This window comes from Panthera onca, chromosome D1 (genome assembly GCF_046562875.1).
Source record: "Panthera onca isolate mPanOnc1 chromosome D1, mPanOnc1 haplotype 2, whole genome shotgun sequence".
Lineage (NCBI taxonomy): Eukaryota > Metazoa > Chordata > Mammalia > Carnivora > Felidae > Panthera > Panthera onca.
The window spans coordinates 77,449,188-77,469,710 of NC_138348.1; the positions used below are offsets into that span (position 1 = coordinate 77,449,188).

Below are 20,523 nucleotides of genomic sequence, written 5' to 3' on the forward strand. Positions count from 1 at the left end.
CTTAAAATATTCATAAATCCCTGTGATGTCATTATAGCAGCAAATGAGCAAACAGAGGAATATCTTCATCACTCCAAGAAAGTAAGGCACAAGCAAGAGCAACAAATTGCTAAGAATTGTCCAAGGGGCTTCTGGGAGAACTTAGGGACGTAAAATACGTATTAATATGGTATTGCAACTTCCTGACTTGGCTTTTTACTCACCACTTTGGAGGACTGAATGCTTTGTATGGAATCTGAAATGAGACTGACCTTACAACAAACATTTCTAACCTTCAAAATAGTTCCCTTGGGAATGTTCAAGTATGAGCTACATTTTTTAAATCACTGTTTCCAATGCATGCTTCATTTAGAGGGAAGCTTTTAAAATTAAATAAACCCATCATTAAGGAAAGATACATAAACTTGCCTTCCATACATTTTCTTGCCCTTATAAATTTTTACCTCAATGAGAAAAGCTTTACTCAATGCTACTAAAACATTTCTGGATTCTTTCCAGACCCAGTTTCTTTACTCACACAAGAAAATCAATCTCATTATTCTATATGCTACTGCAAGATATGTCCAATGTTTTTGTTACACCTGACCCTTTATTCTAAAATCATGCATAAATTCATGAAAGTACTTCCAAAATTGTAAGCAGTATACATACACAAAGCGTTTCTATCTATGTTACTATTATCATCAGTCATTAGGTTCTGCTTCGTTCTGCCCACTTTATTGTTCCTCCTCAGGCTGGTGGCAGCTAAGTCACAATGAAGAGAGAATTTATGCCTATCAGGGTCTGTACCAAGTAGATGAGAGATTATAACCAGGAACCATTCCAGAGAAAATGACAATAGTAACAACCAGCATGGATGGCTTAGCACTGCATAGTTTATAAAGTATTTTTCACCTGTGTGCTTCCTTTAACCTTCCTAATAAACCTTGCATATAAGACCTATAATTACACTTACAAAGTTTAGATGAGAGTACCAGGGCTCAGAGAATAGCCTAACGTTTCAGAACTAGTAACTAAGATTAAGACTTGAATGCGGTTCCTCTGACCACAAATTCAAATCTCTTTCCATCACGTCATGCAAAGCTAAACCACTAATATAGCGTAATCTGACTCCCGTGTTAAAGGTTGAAAAGTTGTAGTCTGGAGTTATCTCTACTCCTGATACACCCAAGCCACAATACTCTGATATTGTTACCTCCTTAAAGCATTCAGGTGATGTTCCTAACACTACTCTAACTTTTAAAAAATTAAACTGCAGATTTATACTAGACCAACTAAAAATCAAATGCCTTATCTACATGGATTAACATATTCTACATTACTCTAGCCTTACACTTTATATTAAACATAAATTTTTCACATAAGTCTACATAGATTATTTTGAATCAGAATATTTAATAGATTAGGTATTCTTCTGAATTTTGCAATACTAATACCATCTAGTTGTACTGAGAGATTAGATTTACCAACCCTCTCAAATTTTCACCAAGTTCACAGAGGAAAGACCCATAATAGTTTCTGTGAGGTGAGCTAAAGTGACCTTGAGAATACATATTATAAGGATATAAAATATACACAAATATAATATATGAGAGCATGCAATCTGTACAGAAAGAGAGGCACACAAACATACTCTAAGTAATACATCGAAGGGGAAATCCATCCAGCTGGAGGATCAGAAAACATCGAAACATCGAACATGGAAAACATGTTCCAGGAACATCGGCATGTGAGTTGTGGTATCCTTTAGGTGGGTAGAGAGAGAGAGATGGCGCTCAATGCAGAAGAAGAACCGAACCCAAGATACAGAAGTGGAGAAGGAAAGTACTTTTGGGGACAAAGGTAAATATACAGTCTGGCTCTCTCTACAGTGATACGCTGTATCACACACGCTTCACTCTGCAAGTTCCCTCCTGGGCTCCTCTTCTACCAGGTATTGTAAACTGTTTACTAAAGCCATGTTCTTGTCTCCCTCCTCACTATATGCTCCAAAGGTTAATTTCCTCCTCTCATTTTGAATGGATATCTATGTTCTGATGATTCAAATCTGGACTTCTAGTCCTGAACTCTCTCTTAAGCTCCTAAGATATCTCCACTTAATACCTTCACTTGAAGTTTCTCAAAGGTACCTGAAATTCAATATACACATATATGACATCAATGACTCAGGACAGTTGAGAGAAAAAGAGAAATTCAAGAAATTCTTAGAGATTGAGTCCTCTGGATCTCACTGGATGTCAGAGTTCAGAAAAAAAGTAGTAGTCCAGGATGATATATTGAGATTTCTGCTTTGAGTGAATGGACAACTGGTGTTAGTACTAACAGAGGGAGAGAAGAAAAGAAAAGGAGTAAATTTGGGGATAAAGGTGATGATTTCAGTTTGGGAGATGCTGGGTATAAGGGACATCTATAGGATATCCAAGGGCATGTATATAGGACACAGGCATTTGTTTATATGCATTAGGAGAGAAGTTCACACTAAAAACAACACATTTTAGAGTCATCAGTAAATATATGGTAGGTAGACCTACTAATTTAGATATGGTCAACCAAAAAGAGCAGGTAAGAGGAAAAAGGGAAACAGATCAAGGACAAAGTCCTAAAGGAGTATCGCTATTTAAAGGAACAGAAGCCAACGAGAGTTGGAGTGGTAACTTCAGAGTCTTTGATAAGGTTATTTATCACAGTGGAAATAGCATGTACTTCAGGCTCAGAAGAGCAAAACACTGTCAGTCATAAGACTAGCTGTAACATTACTAGCTATGTAATCTCCCTATGCCTTAGTTTCCTTATCTACAAAATGGAATTAATGTCTTTCTCAGAAGATGTGAGGACGCTTACATGAGACAGTGGGCATTCAATAATGATAACCATTCTTATTATGTAATGTCCAATGTTGATAACATAGAATACTAACCTAGTAGCTCAGCAGAACAAGAACTTAGGGCATACACGAGGCTGAGCAGGGAGCAAAAAAGAAACTGGGGAGGTATTCAATCAAGAGTTAAAAGCAAAAAGAAACATGTATCTTGCAAGAGCGAAGGAACTAAATGTACGGTAGGCAAGCCTTTTGACTTTCTTATTTTTACACGAGGGAATGACACCTCGCCAGGATAAATTAAGCATTTATTAAGTCCTTTTAAAAAATTATAATTAATAATAAAATAAAAGGTGGTGTTTCATTGGCTAGGAAACCATTTACTTTATTCTCTTAATTAATTACTTCTTATTTCAAGAGCGATGGTATTTTGTAGATTACCACACACATGTAATAAAGTAAAAGCCTGAGTACCAAAAAACAAAACAAAACAAAATTAAATGCTTGTTTCCAGTCCATACAATACGTTAAGGCTTAGTTCTTTAGGATGCAAAAGAAAAGCAGCCATAGGCAAAAGGTTTGCTTTGCAATGGAGATGAGATATTTTCATCCAAAACTCAGCCTAAGTTTATTCAGAGCAGAAAAAATAAAGGAAGCAGAAAGAATGTGTTTTGAGAAAAATTACTTGTACAAAGTGACAAGTCAATGTTTTATCTAGGCAAGCCAATATCTTACTGCAGTCATTTAAAATAATGAAGCTTTCTTTAAAAAATTCCGCGACAGGGAGCACCTGGGTGGCTCGGTCAGTTGGGTGGCCAACTACAGCTCAGGTCATGATCTCTTGGTCTGTGAGTTCAAGCCCCGTTGGGCTCTGTGCTGACAGCTCAGAGCCTGGAGCCTGCTTCGGATTCTGTGTCTCCCTCTCTCTCTGCCCCTTCCCTGCTCTCTGTCTGTCTGTCTGTCTCTCTCTCAAAAACAATAAACATTAAAAAAAAATTTTTTTAATTAAAAAAATAAAAAATTTAGTGACAGTTGACAAGAAAAAGCCACCTACTTTCAACGAATGTAAAGCAAATGAATGTAAAGAGAAGCAGCAGGGTGTAATTCAATATGTATGTTTCCCAGTAGTCCCAAGTACACACATGACCAGTAAGCATAGTAGGTCCAGGCTTATAGGACACACCAAATGCTAGGAAGACTGGCAGTAATGAGTGCAGTCAGACATAAGGTGTCTTGGACAGTGAGGCTGCTCTCTGTACACGGAGAGTATTGAACAGTCTGTATCCTCAGAAAGGAGAAGGAAATTCAACAAAAAATACCATTACAGACCCATGTCTTTAATATTTTCTCCTGGAAGCAAGGGTGGTTCTTCCATTTCTGCTAATTTGTTAGATTCCCTCAGGACCTGGAACGGAAAGGGGAGGAGGGAGCAAGAAAAGAAACATGTTTTATTCAAAGGCCAATTTTTCACACTGTATCACACACACTACCTGAAATCAAATTACAAAAACTATGGTGCTGGCACGTGCCACACGTGAAGCTGCTGTTTTTCTACAGGGCATTTACTGAGTGCCTACTTCATATGAGGTACCATACAAAACAGTTTACGTGTTTTCTCAATGAATCAATCCCCCAACAGCCCTATAAGTGTAGGTCTTATTATCCTCATTTCGCAGATGAGGGAAAACAGGCCCAAAGTGACCATTAACTTCTTCAAGGCCACGTGGCTAACAAGTCAGAATCTAGATGTGAATCATAGTTTAGTGGACTGCAAAGCCCATGTGCTTTCCATTAAACCACAACCAGGGGCCTTAGTGCATTTAAACTCAGATGATATCAAGGTCTTATGCGGATCTAATGTTTAGAGAATTTGGAAATGATGGCGACAAAGTATCTTGTTGAAAAAGAGGTATTAATACATTACAATCATGACCAACAACTGTTATTGAATAGTTAGCTTACAAAGGATGCTACACTGGATTCCAAGGATGTAAAGATATAGATACACGGTTGCATAATGGATTTATGAAACAAGCAAGACACATACACACACACACACACACACACACACACACAATTGTCATATGCTAAATATAAATACATCTCCCTAGCTACCACAAGCCCCCCCACCGCCACCTCTTACACTTCTAGACAATAATCTTTATTGTCTCCAATTTTTTAGCTCATGTTAATTCCTCAACATCCCGCAATGTGGTTTTGCCACCTAACCCAATCCTTCCGGGGAACCCACTTTCTTCCCAATAACTTTCTCATTATTATAGATAATGAACATTTCTCAGTCTTTATTTTTATCTCTCAACTACATCTGACCTCATCTAGAACTTGCCTTTTTTTTTAATGTTTATTTATTTATTTTTGAGGTGGGGGGGGGGGGCAGAAAGAGAGGGAGAGAGAGAATCCCAAGCAGGTTCAGTGCTTTCAGCACAGAGCCCAACTCAGGGTTCGAACCCATGAACCATGAGATCATGACCTAAGCCAAGATCAAGAGTCAGATGCTTAACCGACTGAGCCACCCAGGCACCCTAACTTGCCTGCTTCTTGAAAGAGCACCATCCTGTTAAACTCTTCCTTCTCTGACCATTCTTTTTCAATAAGCTTTATTTCCCTTTCCCCAACCTTCCCTGTTCTTCAGAGATTTGTCCACACCTCACTTTACTCACTTCCTGATATCTCATACATTACCTATGGCTTCACCTAACTTCAGTCTATGCTGCCAGCTCAGATTTTTCTTGCACTCTAGGTTCCATTCAACCAACTGCTACTGTTCCTCCCCATCCAGATGTCCCCCAAACACCTTGAACTCCACAGATCTCAAGCTGACCTGTGTTCATACTTCACAAACGACACCATCATCTATTTCGTTGCCTAAGTCACATCTGGGGGAGGGCTGAGCAGCGGTCTCTGTGCAGACTCAGGCCTTCTGCTTCAACCTTGACTTGTTTCATTAGACTGAGAACCAACACCACTAGAAAAAAGATTCCCAAACACTTTTTAAGTAGCTTTTGACTTTTATTTCCTTTGGTCCAAAAAGCAGATGTAGAGTCTTCAAAAGTAGGTAAAAAGGAAGAGAAAACAATGTACTGCAGCCACTTTAAAGGTCACCTTCTGCAGGCCCTCAAACTCACTCAGGGCTCTCCTATGCATGAGCTCCTATCTGGCACTTACCACACCATCTACTTTCTTGCTACCAGACTCTGAGAGAAGAGGTGTCATATCTTAATACACTCTGAATACCGAAGAGAAATATAACATGGGCCATATATGTGATTTTTAATTTTCTAGTAGTCACATTAAAAAAGTAAAAAGAGGGGTGCCTGAGTGGCTCAGTCGGTTAAGTACATGACTTCAGCTCAGGTCATTATCTCACAGTTCGTGAGTTCGAGCCCCACATTGGGCTTTGTACTGACAGCCCAGAGCCTGAAGCCTGCATCAGATTCTGTGTCTTTGTCTCTCTCTCTCCCCACTTGCATTCTCTCTCTCAAAAATAAGTAAACATTTAAAAATTTTTAAAGTAAAAAGAAACAGGCAAAACTGATTTTAATAATATCTTTAATTTAATCCACTAAATAAAAAAATAAAATGACAATAAAAGTATTGTCATTTTGGCATGTAATATTTTTCAAAGTAGTAGGAGCACCTGGGAGGCTCAGTCAGTTAAGCAACTGACTTCAGCTCAGGTCATGATCTCGCGGTTTGTGAGTTCAAGCCCCGCATCGGGATCTATACTGACAGCTCAGAGCCTGGAACCTGCTTCAGATTCTGTGTTTCCCACTCTCTCTGTTCCTCACCTGCTCATTCTCTGTCTCTGTTTCTCAAAAATAAGTAAATGTTAAAAAGAATTTAAAAATATTTTTTTAAAAGTAGTAATGGGACATTTTATATCCTTTTATTAATATATTTTTTTTATTTTTTTACACTCTAGAGTGTATTTTATATTATAGCATATCTCAATCCAGGCCAGCTACATTTCAATCAGCTATGTTTCTAGTGGTGCTCATACTGATCAGTACTAACCTAATGAATCTAATCTTCCTGATGATCAAGCGTTCTTTAGTTTAAGTCAGGTGCTTAGGGAAGATTAGACAAAAGGGTTAGACATTATTGTCATAGCCCAATGCTCATCTAAGGCCAATAAAGTAGGAACTACAAAGAACAAATTAATTCTGTTTAATAAACTTATAATCTAACCAAATTAATATACTTTTGAAAGTTTAACAATTTGTTTCATAAAGTAACCTTAATGCAATACCCAAAGAACTAAAATATATACACACACATATAATTTTTTATATGCCACATTCTATAACTCCTAAAAGGTCATATTTTTGAATGGCATCTAGTTGCCAGTTCCTGATATAGCATTTTATGAAACCATAAAAAAAAAAAAAGGAAAGAATGAAGACAGAGGAAGGAGAGACAAAGGATGGATGAGGCAATGAAGAAGCAGAAAAACAGGATAAAAACTTGCAATATGAAAATATATAGACTTCCTGGGTTCAAATCCTGACCATGCCACATGCTAAGAACTCTTGGGCACAGTGTTCGACTCCTCTCTATGCTTCACTTTTCCCACCTATGAAATGATAATAGTCATGGTACCTCACCAAAATGTTAAATGAGTTAATACATTTAAAACATTTATACCAGTGCTGACATATAATATATACTTAAGTGTTTCTATTAATCGTCATAATAAAAATTCAAACCAACAACTGATAAGTGGAATCTGGTAAGAATTTCTAATTATGAAAACAACAGAACTGGATTGAAAGATACAAGTAATAACTAGCACACAGTATACAAAAGAACAAAAATCAAGCATGCTACACATGTGAAAGATCATATGAAATGTTTTATCTTTTGCCCATCATCTAACCACCTGACTTGGAAATACAAATATCATGTCACTTACAAAGCTGGGCAATAGTTGCTATACTGCACAGGTATACATCCTCGTAGCTGCCACAGTGTTGTTCCCATGACTTACTCTCTTCCTGTATTTCTACACTCAGAAGAACACTGCACACCCCAGAAAACGTGTGTTGTAAACAGAAGTAGAGAGGAAGGCAGTTGTGGCACAGACACACAGTAGTACAGAAGGTGTAAGGTTTGTAAGTAAAGCTTTATCAAGTGAGAGGTGAGACCAGGAACTCATGCAGGCAGTCACGTTGAGAGCCATAGACTCTCTCACTCTTGTTCTGATGAGAATGTCAGAGAACAAGGCAACGAAGGGAAGCAAGTCAAGATCCCATTATCTGCCCAGAAAAGCTGCCCCCAGATGACAGATTTTTAACAGAAGGCATGCCCTAGAGGATATACAAAACAACTCACTTTAGAGCTGAAGATATAAAAAGGAACCCAAGTAAACAGAGCAGGGCCAAGGGCAATCTGGACCCTTTGTTGGCAAACACTGACTATGAACAAATCTACCCTTAAATAGAAGAGAAACAACAGGGCCTAGGAAAAAAAAAGATTATTTGACAAGGACAAGGAGTACCAGCTTGAAGCTCAACAAAAAAGTAGTCTTCTGAAAAGAATTCTTTTAGGCGTTAGTAGAGACATTTACAAGCTATCTGGCATACACCCAAAAGGAAATCAACCACATTCCCTAAGAAATAAAACAAAGATATAAGGACAGACACACGGAGACTAAGAGAAATGGTAAGATAAGGAATGATTGCAAAAATTAAAAACGTAGTAACAAAATTTGTGTTGGAAATAATAAAGAACTGAGTTGATTATTCAGAAAACAGCATTTATGTTGAGGACAAACATGAAAACTGCTCTAAGAATCTGTAGGAAAAACAGATAAAAGAGGTTAAAGTATCAATAAAGGAATTCTATTTCCTGAAGGAAAAAAATCAAGAGCAATAATCCAATACATAAGTGAAGAACATGCTTTTGAAATGAACACAGGTTTTCTAAGTTTGTTGATCAAAATAGTTTACCATGTTCCACATAAAAGTCAATGACAGATAGGTCTAAGTGAATCACAGCAAATTTTTTGAACTGTTAAGAATTAAGACAACCTCTGAGAATACAGGCCAAAACAGAGAGGTGGGGGAGGGGGGGATGTCATGTACAAAAACAAGATCAGGCGAGCTTCAATTTATCTGGTAAAACTATATTCTAGAAAACAGTAACAAAATGTTATCGGATCTTTGTGAGAAAAATGCTGTGACCCCTCTGACATCTTTGACGGCAACAGGAAGTTATTCTCAGATATGCCAGGCTACCAAAAATATAACCCACATGTCCTGCTTTTAAAAAAGAAAAAAAAATTACCTGAGGTGGTAATTAAGCTGAAAAGGGGAAATCAAAATTAAAACTTACATATAAGAAATGCACGGTATATAGTGAAGACTTCAGTTTTCCATGTTAACTACCTTCCTGCCCCCGACCAAAATCCACTTACCGCCACCAGAGTAACGTCTCTGAATCTTAGTTTCATCATTTATATTATCGAGATAATATCAACGTCTACCTTACAGGTTTGTGAATATGAAATGAGACAGCTGCATCATAAAGGGATTTGCAAGGTGCTATTAAAATGTAAAAAACACTTATTCACTTAAGAGAAGCATCATTGTAAGTTTTTACATCTCTTTCTACAATGGCCTAATCACATGGTGCTTTGTTCCTCTGCTCTAAAATAGACAGGGATTAATATTTGAGACAGCATGTCATAAATTTCCCTAACCCTTGAACTATTAACTTCTAAATTCAGCTACAAAACAGCAACCATCTTACGATTCTAGAGAAAACAGCAAGAAGAGCGATATCATCATGGCACCGTAAGATGGACCTCATTTTTTTTGCCCATTCACATCTAAAATTTGGCATCCATCCATGAACAACAACAAAAAATGCCTCCATGGGAGCAATGGAATCCAGCACCATATGTCAAGGGACCCTGGAGGAGTCTCACCCACTTGTGCATCAGGTAATAGGCAGACAGAACCTGGTACAGGCTGTGGAAACCGCAGGAGCCTGTGAACTGACTCCAAACCTCCAACCTAGCTATAGCACCTGGAAAACACTAACTTGGGCAGACACCCATGGATGAGAAAGCCTTTACAGAAGTTCAGGACTCTGGAAGAGAAGTTCCAACACTCCACTGGAAGGAAAAGGAAAAAATAAAGTTTTGGATATATAAAAGTTGGTAAGAGGAACTTTGCCAGCATCACCCCTCCCCACAAGGTTCCACAGATCAAAGAAAAAGCAGGTGAGGGATCCTTCCCATAGGGGAAAAGGGGGAGCAGTGAGTGCCCAGCTTCTCCAGCAGGGGACACTGCTAAAGAAACCCGTCTCTCTTCTGCGGCACCCAAAGATTTAAAACAAGAGCTCCATGATGTGGGGGAACGGAGGAGTTCAGGAAAGAGCCAGATAAGAATTTCAGAAGGCATTAAAGGGATGCAGTTCTCCATTCTGGACTCCAAAAGGAAGCCCACCCATGAGTCACTGGGAAAACCTCCTCCAAAGATGCCCTCATCTAAGCCACAGGAATGCTCAACATCCCAAGTACCAAGTCAATGACCTCCTCCCTCTGCAGCCTACAAAAGGAACCCCCATCAGGCTATCAGCAGCCTTCTCAGTGGTAATCTAGCCAGCAGAAAATGAAATGATATATTCAAAGTATTGAAAGGAAAAAATTGCCAGCCAAGAATACTTTATCCAGCAAAGGTGTCCTTCAGAAATAAAGAAGCAATAAAGACTTTCCCAGAAGAACAAATGCTGAGGGAGTTCATCACCACTGGATCTGCCTTAAAAAAAAATGCTGAAAGGAGTTCTTGAAGCTGAAATGAAAAGATACTAATAGTAACATGAAAACAAAGCAAAATATACAACTCACTGGTAATGGTAAATATAATAGATTCAGAAAACTCCGATTCTATAATAGGATGGTATGTAAACACTTAACTATATTATACAGGTTAAAGGAAAAGAACATTAAGAATAACTGTAGACAGTATAATTTCTTCATAAATACACAACAAAAAAAGAGGTGGGGTGCCTGGGTGGTTCAGCTGGTTGAGCATTGGAATCTTGATCCTGGCTCAGGTCATGAACAGGTTCATGAACTCAATTCCCCCATAGGGCTCTGCACTTGTCCCTCTCCCTCTCTCTATGCTCCTCCACCCCCTTGCAAAGAATTTTTTTTTTTTTTTTTTTAAATTTTTTTTTTTTTCAACGTTTTTTATTTATTTTTGGGACAGAGAGAGACAGAGCATGAACGGGGGAGGGGCAGAGAGAGAGGGAGACACAGAATCGGAAACAGGCTCCAGGCTCCGAGCCATCAGCCCGGAGCCTGACGCGGGGCTCGAACTCACGGACCGCGAGATCGTGACCTGGCTGAAGTCGGACGCTTAACCGACTGCGCCACCCAGGCGCCCCGCAAAGAAATTTTTAAAACTTAAAAAAAAGAGTTAAATTGTGACATTAAAAACAGAAAAGTATGGGGCTCATGGGTCGTTCAGTCGGTTAAGCGTCCAACTTGGGCTCAGGTGATGATCTCGCAGTTGATGAGTTCAAGCCCTGTGTTGTCAGGTTCTGTGCTGGCAGTGTGGAGCCTGCTTGAGATTCTCTACTCTCTCCCTCTTTCTCTGCCCCTCCCCCACCCACGGTTTCTCAAAATAAATGTTAAAAAAAAAAAACTTTAAAAAAAAAACATAAAAGGTTTCATGCAATCTCTATCAAATTCCCAGTGGCATTTTTCACAGAAATAGAACAAAAAAATCTTAAAATTTACACTGAACCACAAAAGACCCCAAATAGCCAAACCAATCTTGAAAAAGAACAGAGCTAGAGGTATCACACTTCTTGATTTCAAACTATATTACAAAGCTGTAATAACTAAAACCATATGGTACTGGCATAAAAACAGACCCAAAGATCAGTGGAACAGAATACAGAGCACAGAAATAAACTCACACATATACGGCTAATTAATTACAATAAAGTTGCCAAGAATATACAACGGGGAATGGACATTCTCTTCAATAAACGGAGCTGAGGAAACTGGGCAGCTACATGCAAAAGAGTGAAACTGGACCCTCTCTTATACCATACACAAAAATCAACTCAAAATGGATTAAAGATGTGAACGTAACGTCTAAAACCATAAAACTCCTAGATGAAAACACAGAGGGTTTTAGTTCCTTGACATTGGGATTGGCAATGATTTTTTAGATCTGATACCAAAAGCAAAGGCAACAAAAGCAAAAATAAACAAGTGGAACTATACCAAACAAAAAAAGTTCTGCACAGCAAAGGAAACCAGGAACAAAATGTAAAGGCAACTGACTGAATGGGAGAAAATATCTGCATATCTGATAAGGGGTTAATATTTAAAATATATGAAGAACTCATGCAACTCAACAGTGTATTTGGAAATTTTTATGATAAAATATTAGGTGGGGGTGGAGTAAGGATTTTAAACTTGACCAGTCATGTAAAGGAAAATTACTGCAGGTCTCTGATAAAGGTAAATGGCACAGTCAAGAACATGTACAAAACTAAATATGATAAAGATGAAATTATAATAATCTAACAGAAAAATATCAAAATCCTGGATTACTCTGTGGTGGTAGAAATAAAGAGGAATATTTGACACTTGTTGGAAGAAGTGATCAAATTTGACCCTAGATTTATGAAACAAATACAAGCAATTATTTGAGTAATACTGGATGGTTTTTACTTGAGAAGAACTGTATTCCAGATATGTCGGTAATGGAAGAAATACAGATTCAACAAAGAGAGGAGTCAAGGTCAAAACAAGAGGACCACGCAAAAACAACAGAGGTCTATCTTCCTAAAATGGGGGCCGGGGCACGAAAACAGCCAAGCCAGACTGATTCATTAGGTTTTTCGGCATTAACATGGACATATCTTTGGTGTAGAAAAAGTCATAGAACTCTCAGATGAGAGGAGGAAAGAAATCCCTTGGAATACATAAAACCTGGTACAGATGAGATCCCAGCCTGCCTCAGGAGCTCTGGACGCCCATCAATAAGACAAGATGATGTAAGGTCTGCTCTTTGGTACCATTTAATATAATATTTAACCATTTTCTTATTACCAAGAAAAGTCTATTCATCATATTAAAATCTTACTGGTGAAAAAAAAACCCTACCAAACAGACTAAAATTTGTAATTCTTTTATTCCCAAAACATAATCAGTTCAGTTCTGCTCTCTCTCCAATGATGTTATTGTTCCCCATTTTCTTCTATGCCCACTTAATCAAACTATTTTCAAACTGCTCAGTAACTTTCCATGTGACTTTAAACTACCTCCCTTTCTCTCCCTCTCTTCCCCTTTCACTCCAATCAGGAAATTACTATAAAGGAAATTCAGAAACCTTGTCTATAATGATGATCTGGAAGGGAGCAGATTTATGGGTCAGTTTTTACATGGAATGTCAGATGACAGAAAAACAGGAAAGAATATTTTGGAAATCTGCAAAACACTACATTATAATCACCTAAAAGGGAACAATGAGTCTGTAGAAATTACAAACTATCCTCTCTAGTTTCTTTATACACTCAAACTGTGAAGGAAAAAATTAAGTATCCATTCTTCATTGGATAATTCTTGTAAAAAACTTTTTTAACATCAATTTTACTTTATTTTTTACACAACTTGACTGACGAACCACAAAGTAGGCAAACAAACCATACAAACAAAATACTGAACGGGTAGAGCCACAAACTGGCATCTGGGATAAATCTTATTGGTTACATATTTAAAAGCACAAATTTGAGCACAGGATAGCCCTTTCTTATTATAACACTGCCAAGGACAATCTGGTTTTCTGTTGAAACCACAACTACCAAGAGCTGGATAACATATCACCATCAACGATTCAACAACAAAAAAGGGTAAGTATCTAAAGAGGAACAGTCTGGCAAGCACCATTTCATGCTATGAGTTGAACTGTTGTGCCCTCCTCTCCCCAATAAGGATAGGCTGAAGTCCTGACTGACAGTCTATGGGGATGTGACCTTATTTGGAAATAGGGTCACTGTAGATATAATTAGTTATGATGAGGATATACCGGAGTAGAGTGGCCCCTAAATTGATATAACTGCTGTCCTTATAAGACACAGAGATACAGGGTGAATGCCATGTGTAGATGGAGGCAGAGATTGGAGTGATGGACCTACAAGCCAAAAAACACCAAGGAAAATTGGCCTTCACCAGCAGCTAGGGGAGACGTACAGAACGGATTCTCCCCTAGAACCCTCGGAAGAAACCAATTTTGTCCCCTTGATTTCAGATTCTAACCTCCTAAGAAAAAATTATTTCCCATACTCTCAACACTTCTGACACTGTGGGTTTTTCCATAGGAAACAATTCTCCAATTCTCAGTGGACACCAGCTGGGTGTCCTACACTCCAATTATTACATTAACACCCGCAAGTAGCACAGAACCCACATGCTAAGGGCTCAGTCCACAAGACTGCCCCCACTTGAAGCACCAATCTCAAGCCCTAGACTGTCACCTGTACTTCTGACCAGTCATCCATGAATCAGGTTCCCATGACTCCCTTCCCAGGTTCAATAATTTGCTAGAATAGCTAATAAAACTCAGGGAAACACTTTACAAACTACATTTGCCAGTTTATTATAAAGGATACAAGTGAGAAACAGCCAGGTGGAAGAGGCCCAAAGGCAAAGTACAAAGTAAGAGGATGGATGTAATTTCCATGCCCTCTCTGGACAGGCACATCATCGCCCTCCCAGCACCTCTAGATATTCACCAGTCCAGAAGCTCTCCAAACCTCTTCAGTTGGGATGTTTTTATGCAGGCTTCATTACTTAGACATGGCTGATCCAATCACTGGGCCATTAATTATTAAATCAACCTCCAGCCCCTCTCCCACTCTCAGAGAAGGGAGTGGGGCTAAAAGTTCCAAACCTCTAGTTGCTTTGGTGAGGTTTGCTTCCCCCTGACAATGAGGCCCCCATCCTTAGAGGCTTTCCAAAAGTCACCTGGCTAACATTAACTCAGTATGGCTGAAAGGGGTGTGTTGTAACAAAAGATGTTCCTTTCACTTTTATCACTCTGGGACGGTTTCAGGAGCCAGAAACAGAAACCAAGTATTAGAATAAAAGATCTTCCTATGGCTTTTATCACTTAGTAAATTACAAAGGTTTTAGAAGCTCTGGCCAGGAGCTGAGAATGAAAACCAAAATATATATTTCCTATTATATATAGCACAATATCACACTCCAGAACTGTGAAAAAAATAAATTCCTGTGTTCTAAGCCACTCAGTTTGCAGTGCTCTGTTATAGAAGCCCTAAGAATGAATACACCTAATATCAGGAAAATTTTTCAACTTTGAATCTTGAATCAAATTTTAAAAAAATTTTGTTAATGTTTATTTATTTTTGAGAGAGAGACAGAGTGTGAGCGGGAGAGGAGCAGAAAGAGACCCAGAATCTGAAGCAGGCTCCAGGCTCCTCGCTGTCAGCACAGAGCCCAACACGGGGCCCAAACCCATGAACTGCGAGATCATGACCTGAGCTGAAGTCGGATGCTTAACAGACTGAGCCACTGGTGCCCTTTGAATCAAATTTTGAATGCAAGCTGTTCATAACTGTGAAAACTTGGAAGCAACCAAAAAGTCTTTCATACAATGAACGGATAAGCAAACAATGGTACATCTATGCAAAGAAACATTATTCAGTAATAAAAAAAAAAAAAAAAAATGAGGGCCACCTGGGTGGCTCAGTTGGTTGAGCCTCTGACTCTTGATTTTGGCTCAGGTTATGATCCCAGGGTCATGGGATCAAGCCCCACATCAGGCTCCATGCTGAACATGGAACCTGCTTAAGATTCTTTCTGTCTGTCTGTCTGTCTCTCTCTCTTCCCCTCCTCCCCCTCTCCCCCTCTCACCTGCTCGTGCTCTCTCTCACTTAAAAACAAGGTCGGGGGGGCACCGGGGGGGCTCAGTCAATTGAGCAACTGACTCTTGATAATGGCTTAGGTCGTGATCTCTCAGGGTCATGAGATCAAGCCCTACACTGGACTCCACACTGAGCAGAGTCTGCTTGGGATTCTCTCTTTCTCCCTCTCTCTCTGTCCCTCTCCCACTCGTGCTCTCTCTCCTTCCCTCTCTCTCTCTCTCTCTAAGTAAACTTTAAAAAAATGGGTTATCAAGACAAAAGAAGAAACAGAGGAACCTTAAAGGCATACCATTAAGTGAATGAAGTCAATCTGGCTATGTGTTAGAGGATTTCAACTACATGACACTCTGGAAAAGGCAAATGTATGTAGACAGTAAACAGATGAAGGGTTGCCAGGGGTTCAGTGAAAGGGAGGGAGAGACAAATAGGTGGGGCACAGACATTTTAGGACAGTGAAACTACTATGCAGGATACAGTAATGGTGGAAACATGTCACTATACATTTGTCAAAACCCACAAGCTGTGCCACACAAAGAGTGAACCCTTATGTAAACTAGGGATTTTAACTAAGAATAAAGTATCAGTATTGGTTTATCAGTTGTAACAAATGTGCCAAACTAATACACCATGTAAATAACAGAAGACGGGGGAGGGGTATTATACGGCTGCAGACTATTTTCTTACAACTGAGAACACTAAAAGAACCACAATAATGACTACTATCCATTAGCAACATCATTTTATAACAGAAAGCAGATATTTAAAACCAAAAAGTTAGGAGGATATACTCTTGTAATACAGAACAGTCTTTCCTCGACAAAAGATGGCTCGTAACAGAATACCTGTCAAAAATGAAACAGAAGTAGATAAGTAGACCGATAAAATATTATCTCAATTACTTTCATTTTGCCTCACACCAAGGAAAATATCATGAACTGGCCTAGTTAACATACTGCTTTTAGAAGATCATTATTCATTTAGTGTTTCTAATACCCCAGAAGAGAAGTAGTAGTGCTATTCCCATTTATAAATGGAGTAACTGCCCCCTGTAGAAGTTAAGCAACTTTTCCAAGGTGGCATACACCTTGCAACAGCAGCCGAACTTGAACAGAGGTAGGACTGTCCTAAGATTATGATCACAACATAACAGCATCCTAGAGCAACCGCACAGCAAGCAACTGACATGACGGATCGCAGGCTGAGAAAGAGATCAGGACCAGAGACAAGGGGTGGAAGTCATCCATAAAGAAACAACAGCTGGAGCTATGAGAATAAAAGAGAGCACAAGGAAGAAAGAAGAAGGGAGCTGGGAGGTGAACAAGGGCTGAAGGGAACACTGTGGTCACCTCTTTGGCTGAGGAGAAAGGAATAGGAAAGTGTACAAGGGGCGGGCATCAGAAAAGAAGGAAACCAAAATCTGTCATCAGGTTTGACATCTGGGGCCATCATCTTTGACTTCTACCTCCCCCTGATCTGCAACATTCAGGCAGCTTTAACACATTACAGCCACATCCTAGTACCTGTCCTTTATCAATTTTCACTTGGAATCATTCAAAGAGCCTCCAAACATGTTTCCTCGTTTCCATTCTACTTGCCTCTAATTAATACTACCTCCTTGTGTATCCACAGCTTCTTTACTCCTCCCCCCAACAATTCCCAACAGATGGGAATTTGTTTGACTCTTGATTTTTTAACTGCCTTGAATATACTTTCACATTAACACATGGAGATCCACCTCTGTTTTCCGAAGACTGCATAGTATTCAATTAAAAACATATACATTAGTCATCACCCCACCAAAAGACATTTCTATTGTTTCCAGACTTTTGTTACTACAAATTTTAGAATCAGCTTGTCAAGTTTTAACCATATTACTTACAGAATAAACAAAAATTAAAATCTGAACAATATTGAGCATTTCTTTTTTTTTTAATTTTTATTTATTTTTGAGAGAGAGAGAGAGAGAGCGCGAGAGAGAGAGAGAGCGAGCGAGCGTGACCTGTGGAGGGGCAGAGACAGAGAGGGAGACACAGAATCAGAAGCTAGCCCCAGGCTCCAAGCTGTCAGCACAGAGCCCAATGCGGGGCTTGAACTCACAAACTGTGAGATCATGACCTGAGCTGAAGTCAGACATTTAACCGACTGAGCCACCCAGGCACCCCTATTGAGCATTTCTGTCAAACAACAAGGTATGTCTTTCCATTTAAGTATTCTTTTATATTATTCAGCAGAGTTTTAAAATTTCTACATATACCTTAAGTTTACTCTTGGATATTTTATATTTTTTAATTGTTCTTATAAATAGGATCTTTCCTTCCCTGATATTTTATAAGTATTTTCATAAGAGAAAGCTGTTGATTCTTACATATCAAACTTGGCTTTTAGTATGTCCATTATTTTTTTGTTGAAAGATGGACATGATGACTAGGTAAAAAGTACTTAATACGCAGGCCTTCAGTGATGTGGTGGTAAGGTGTGGAGGTGGGAGGGGAAGTGTTCTCTAGTCCTAGGACTAAGTCCTATAGTTGTCAGTCTTTCAGTGAGCTTGTGCCCCTGGGTTGTGACACTCACAAGTTCTTAAGTCCCCACACCCACATCTCCCCAACCCTGAAGGTGGCTGACTAGGGGGTACTAGAATTTGTATTTCTCTTCCCCCAGGCAGAAGACTAGAGGAGGCTGGAGTTGGGGATTTCCCTTCTCCCAGGTCAGGTAGGCTCTGACAAAATCAGGCAGGATAGGCTAGTAAAACAGTTTCTCTCAAGGGCAGGCCTTATCCAAAAAACAAACAAACAAACAAACAAACAACATTTTGGGGGTGCATGGGTGGCTCAGTCAGTTGAAGCATCCAACTCTTGATTTCGGCTCAGGTCATGATCCTGGGGTTTTGGGATCGAGTCCCACATCAGGCTCTGCACTGAGCATAAAGCCTGCTTGAGATTCTCTCTCTCTCTGCTCCTCTCTCCCGCCTTCTCTCTCTAAAAATAAAAAAAATTTTTTAAAAAGAGAGAGAAAAACAATGTTTTGAACATATTTCAAACTGGCTGTTTTTCCCCTCCCTCTGCCGAAGAGCAACAGAGATTTTTCTCACTCCTCAGTGTGAGAACCTGGTAGGGTTTTTGTAGGTAAAACTCACATAAGTATGTAGAACTAGTGTAGGGGTTCCCTGGAGTTCTTAACTCTCAGATTTGTCCATACTGAGCCCCCAGCAATTCATCAATTACAGTTGTTTTGATACTGGTTCCTGAGAAGGTTTCTGCTTGTGGGTTTCTGCTCTACCCATCTGTCCCATTTGGAGGTCAGCTATCTGCTCTGTGACCTCAGTTCTCTGAAGGATCTAAGAAGAGTTGTTGACTTTCAACTTGTTCTGCTTTTTACTTGTTAGGACAGAGTGATTGATGACTTCCAAACTCCTTCTTATAATCAGTCATTCAATTAAAGTCTTTTGTTTCCAATAATTTTCACTCAATTTTGATTTCCAGGTAAAAGATATGCTTATTTTGCCTCTTCCTTTTCAATAATACGCCTACCATGCATTTCTCTTATCTAATTGCATTGGACAGTACTTACGTGCAATGTTAAATAACACAGGCATGATAGCAGGTAATCTTATCTTGGTCTTTAGTGGGACTACTTCTACTAATTTAATATTTTACTATTAAGCAAGATGCTTACATAAGTATTTACCTATTCTTTTCTAATTATAAGTTCTAAAAACCTGAAATAGATGTTGAATTTTGTCAAATACCTTTTTATGTGCCTTTTCTCTCTATATAAAGATGATTATATGGAATCTTGTGTGTGTTATAACAGAAATTCTATCAGCAGCACTTTCATTATGCTTAATCTTGAAGTCTGAAACACTTCTTGTCTTCTCCAGAATTAGCACCATGTTAATTAGTATTCCACTTAATTAAATAACCTTTAGGTGCATACATTTTTCCTAATCTCCTCAATATCAATTGAATACAGTCAATATTATTTCTGTTGCATCATGAACATATTAAATATGCTTTCCCACTTATCAGCTTTTCATACTTTCTAATTTTTAAACAATCTCTATTATGTTTCTATTATAATTATTTGGCTCTTTTTACTAAAAATTTTAAGATATTTGGAGATTTTATTCTTTTAAGCCTTAAGGGGGTTAATAATATCTTCAAACCACATCAAGTTAATTACAAACCCAATGAACACACTATAGATGGAGTACAGTAGGCAAGACATTACTTACTAGAGCCTAGCCAATTGCTGGTAACATAAACTTGTGGTGAGCAGAGCTGAGGATCTTTTACTCTGATACCCAATCTTGTAAATGTCAAAGTAGAATTCTTTTTTTTTTTTTTTTTTTAAGTAGATTTCACACCCAGTGTGGAGCCCAGCATGGAGCCCAACACAGGGCTTGAACTCAAGACCCTGAAATCAAGACCTGAGTCAAGATCAAGAGTCAGACACTTCACCAACCGAGCTACCCAGGCTCCCCCAAAGTAGAAATTTTTATGGAAGAGTCTCTGTGTATCAAATACTAAGAGTACGAGTAGTAAAAGTTCTGGTGATTTTAGTTTTTTCCTTAATCCTATTTCTATTTCCCACAAATTTTTATTTCATTATACTACTTTTATAATAAAAAAAAAACTAGTGTTGTTATAAAAGATACAAAATCTTACAAAAGAGAGTTAATGGTAACTTTGGGGAGAAAAGTTGCAGTAAAATGGAAATCATGACAGTTTGGACTGAAATCATTTCCCTATTAAGGATGAATATGAGACCACTGT

General features: G+C 38.7%; 1 protein-coding gene across 3 annotated transcripts in view; it reads right to left on the bottom strand.

The window, feature by feature from the left end:
- Window positions 1-20,523, bottom strand: part of MTMR2 (myotubularin related protein 2) — a 117,590-nt gene that overhangs the window by 47,018 nt on the left and 50,049 nt on the right. For 2 of the 3 annotated variants that reach the window (XM_060605301.3, XM_060605302.3), the window contains one exon: window positions 4,148-4,223. In XM_060605301.3, coding sequence (XP_060461284.1) covers window positions 4,148-4,223 — 76 coding nt within the window. Of the gene's footprint in view, window positions 1-1,633; window positions 1,656-4,147; window positions 4,224-20,523 lie in introns of those variants that run through there. The other variant, XM_060605303.3, reaches the window with a different exon arrangement.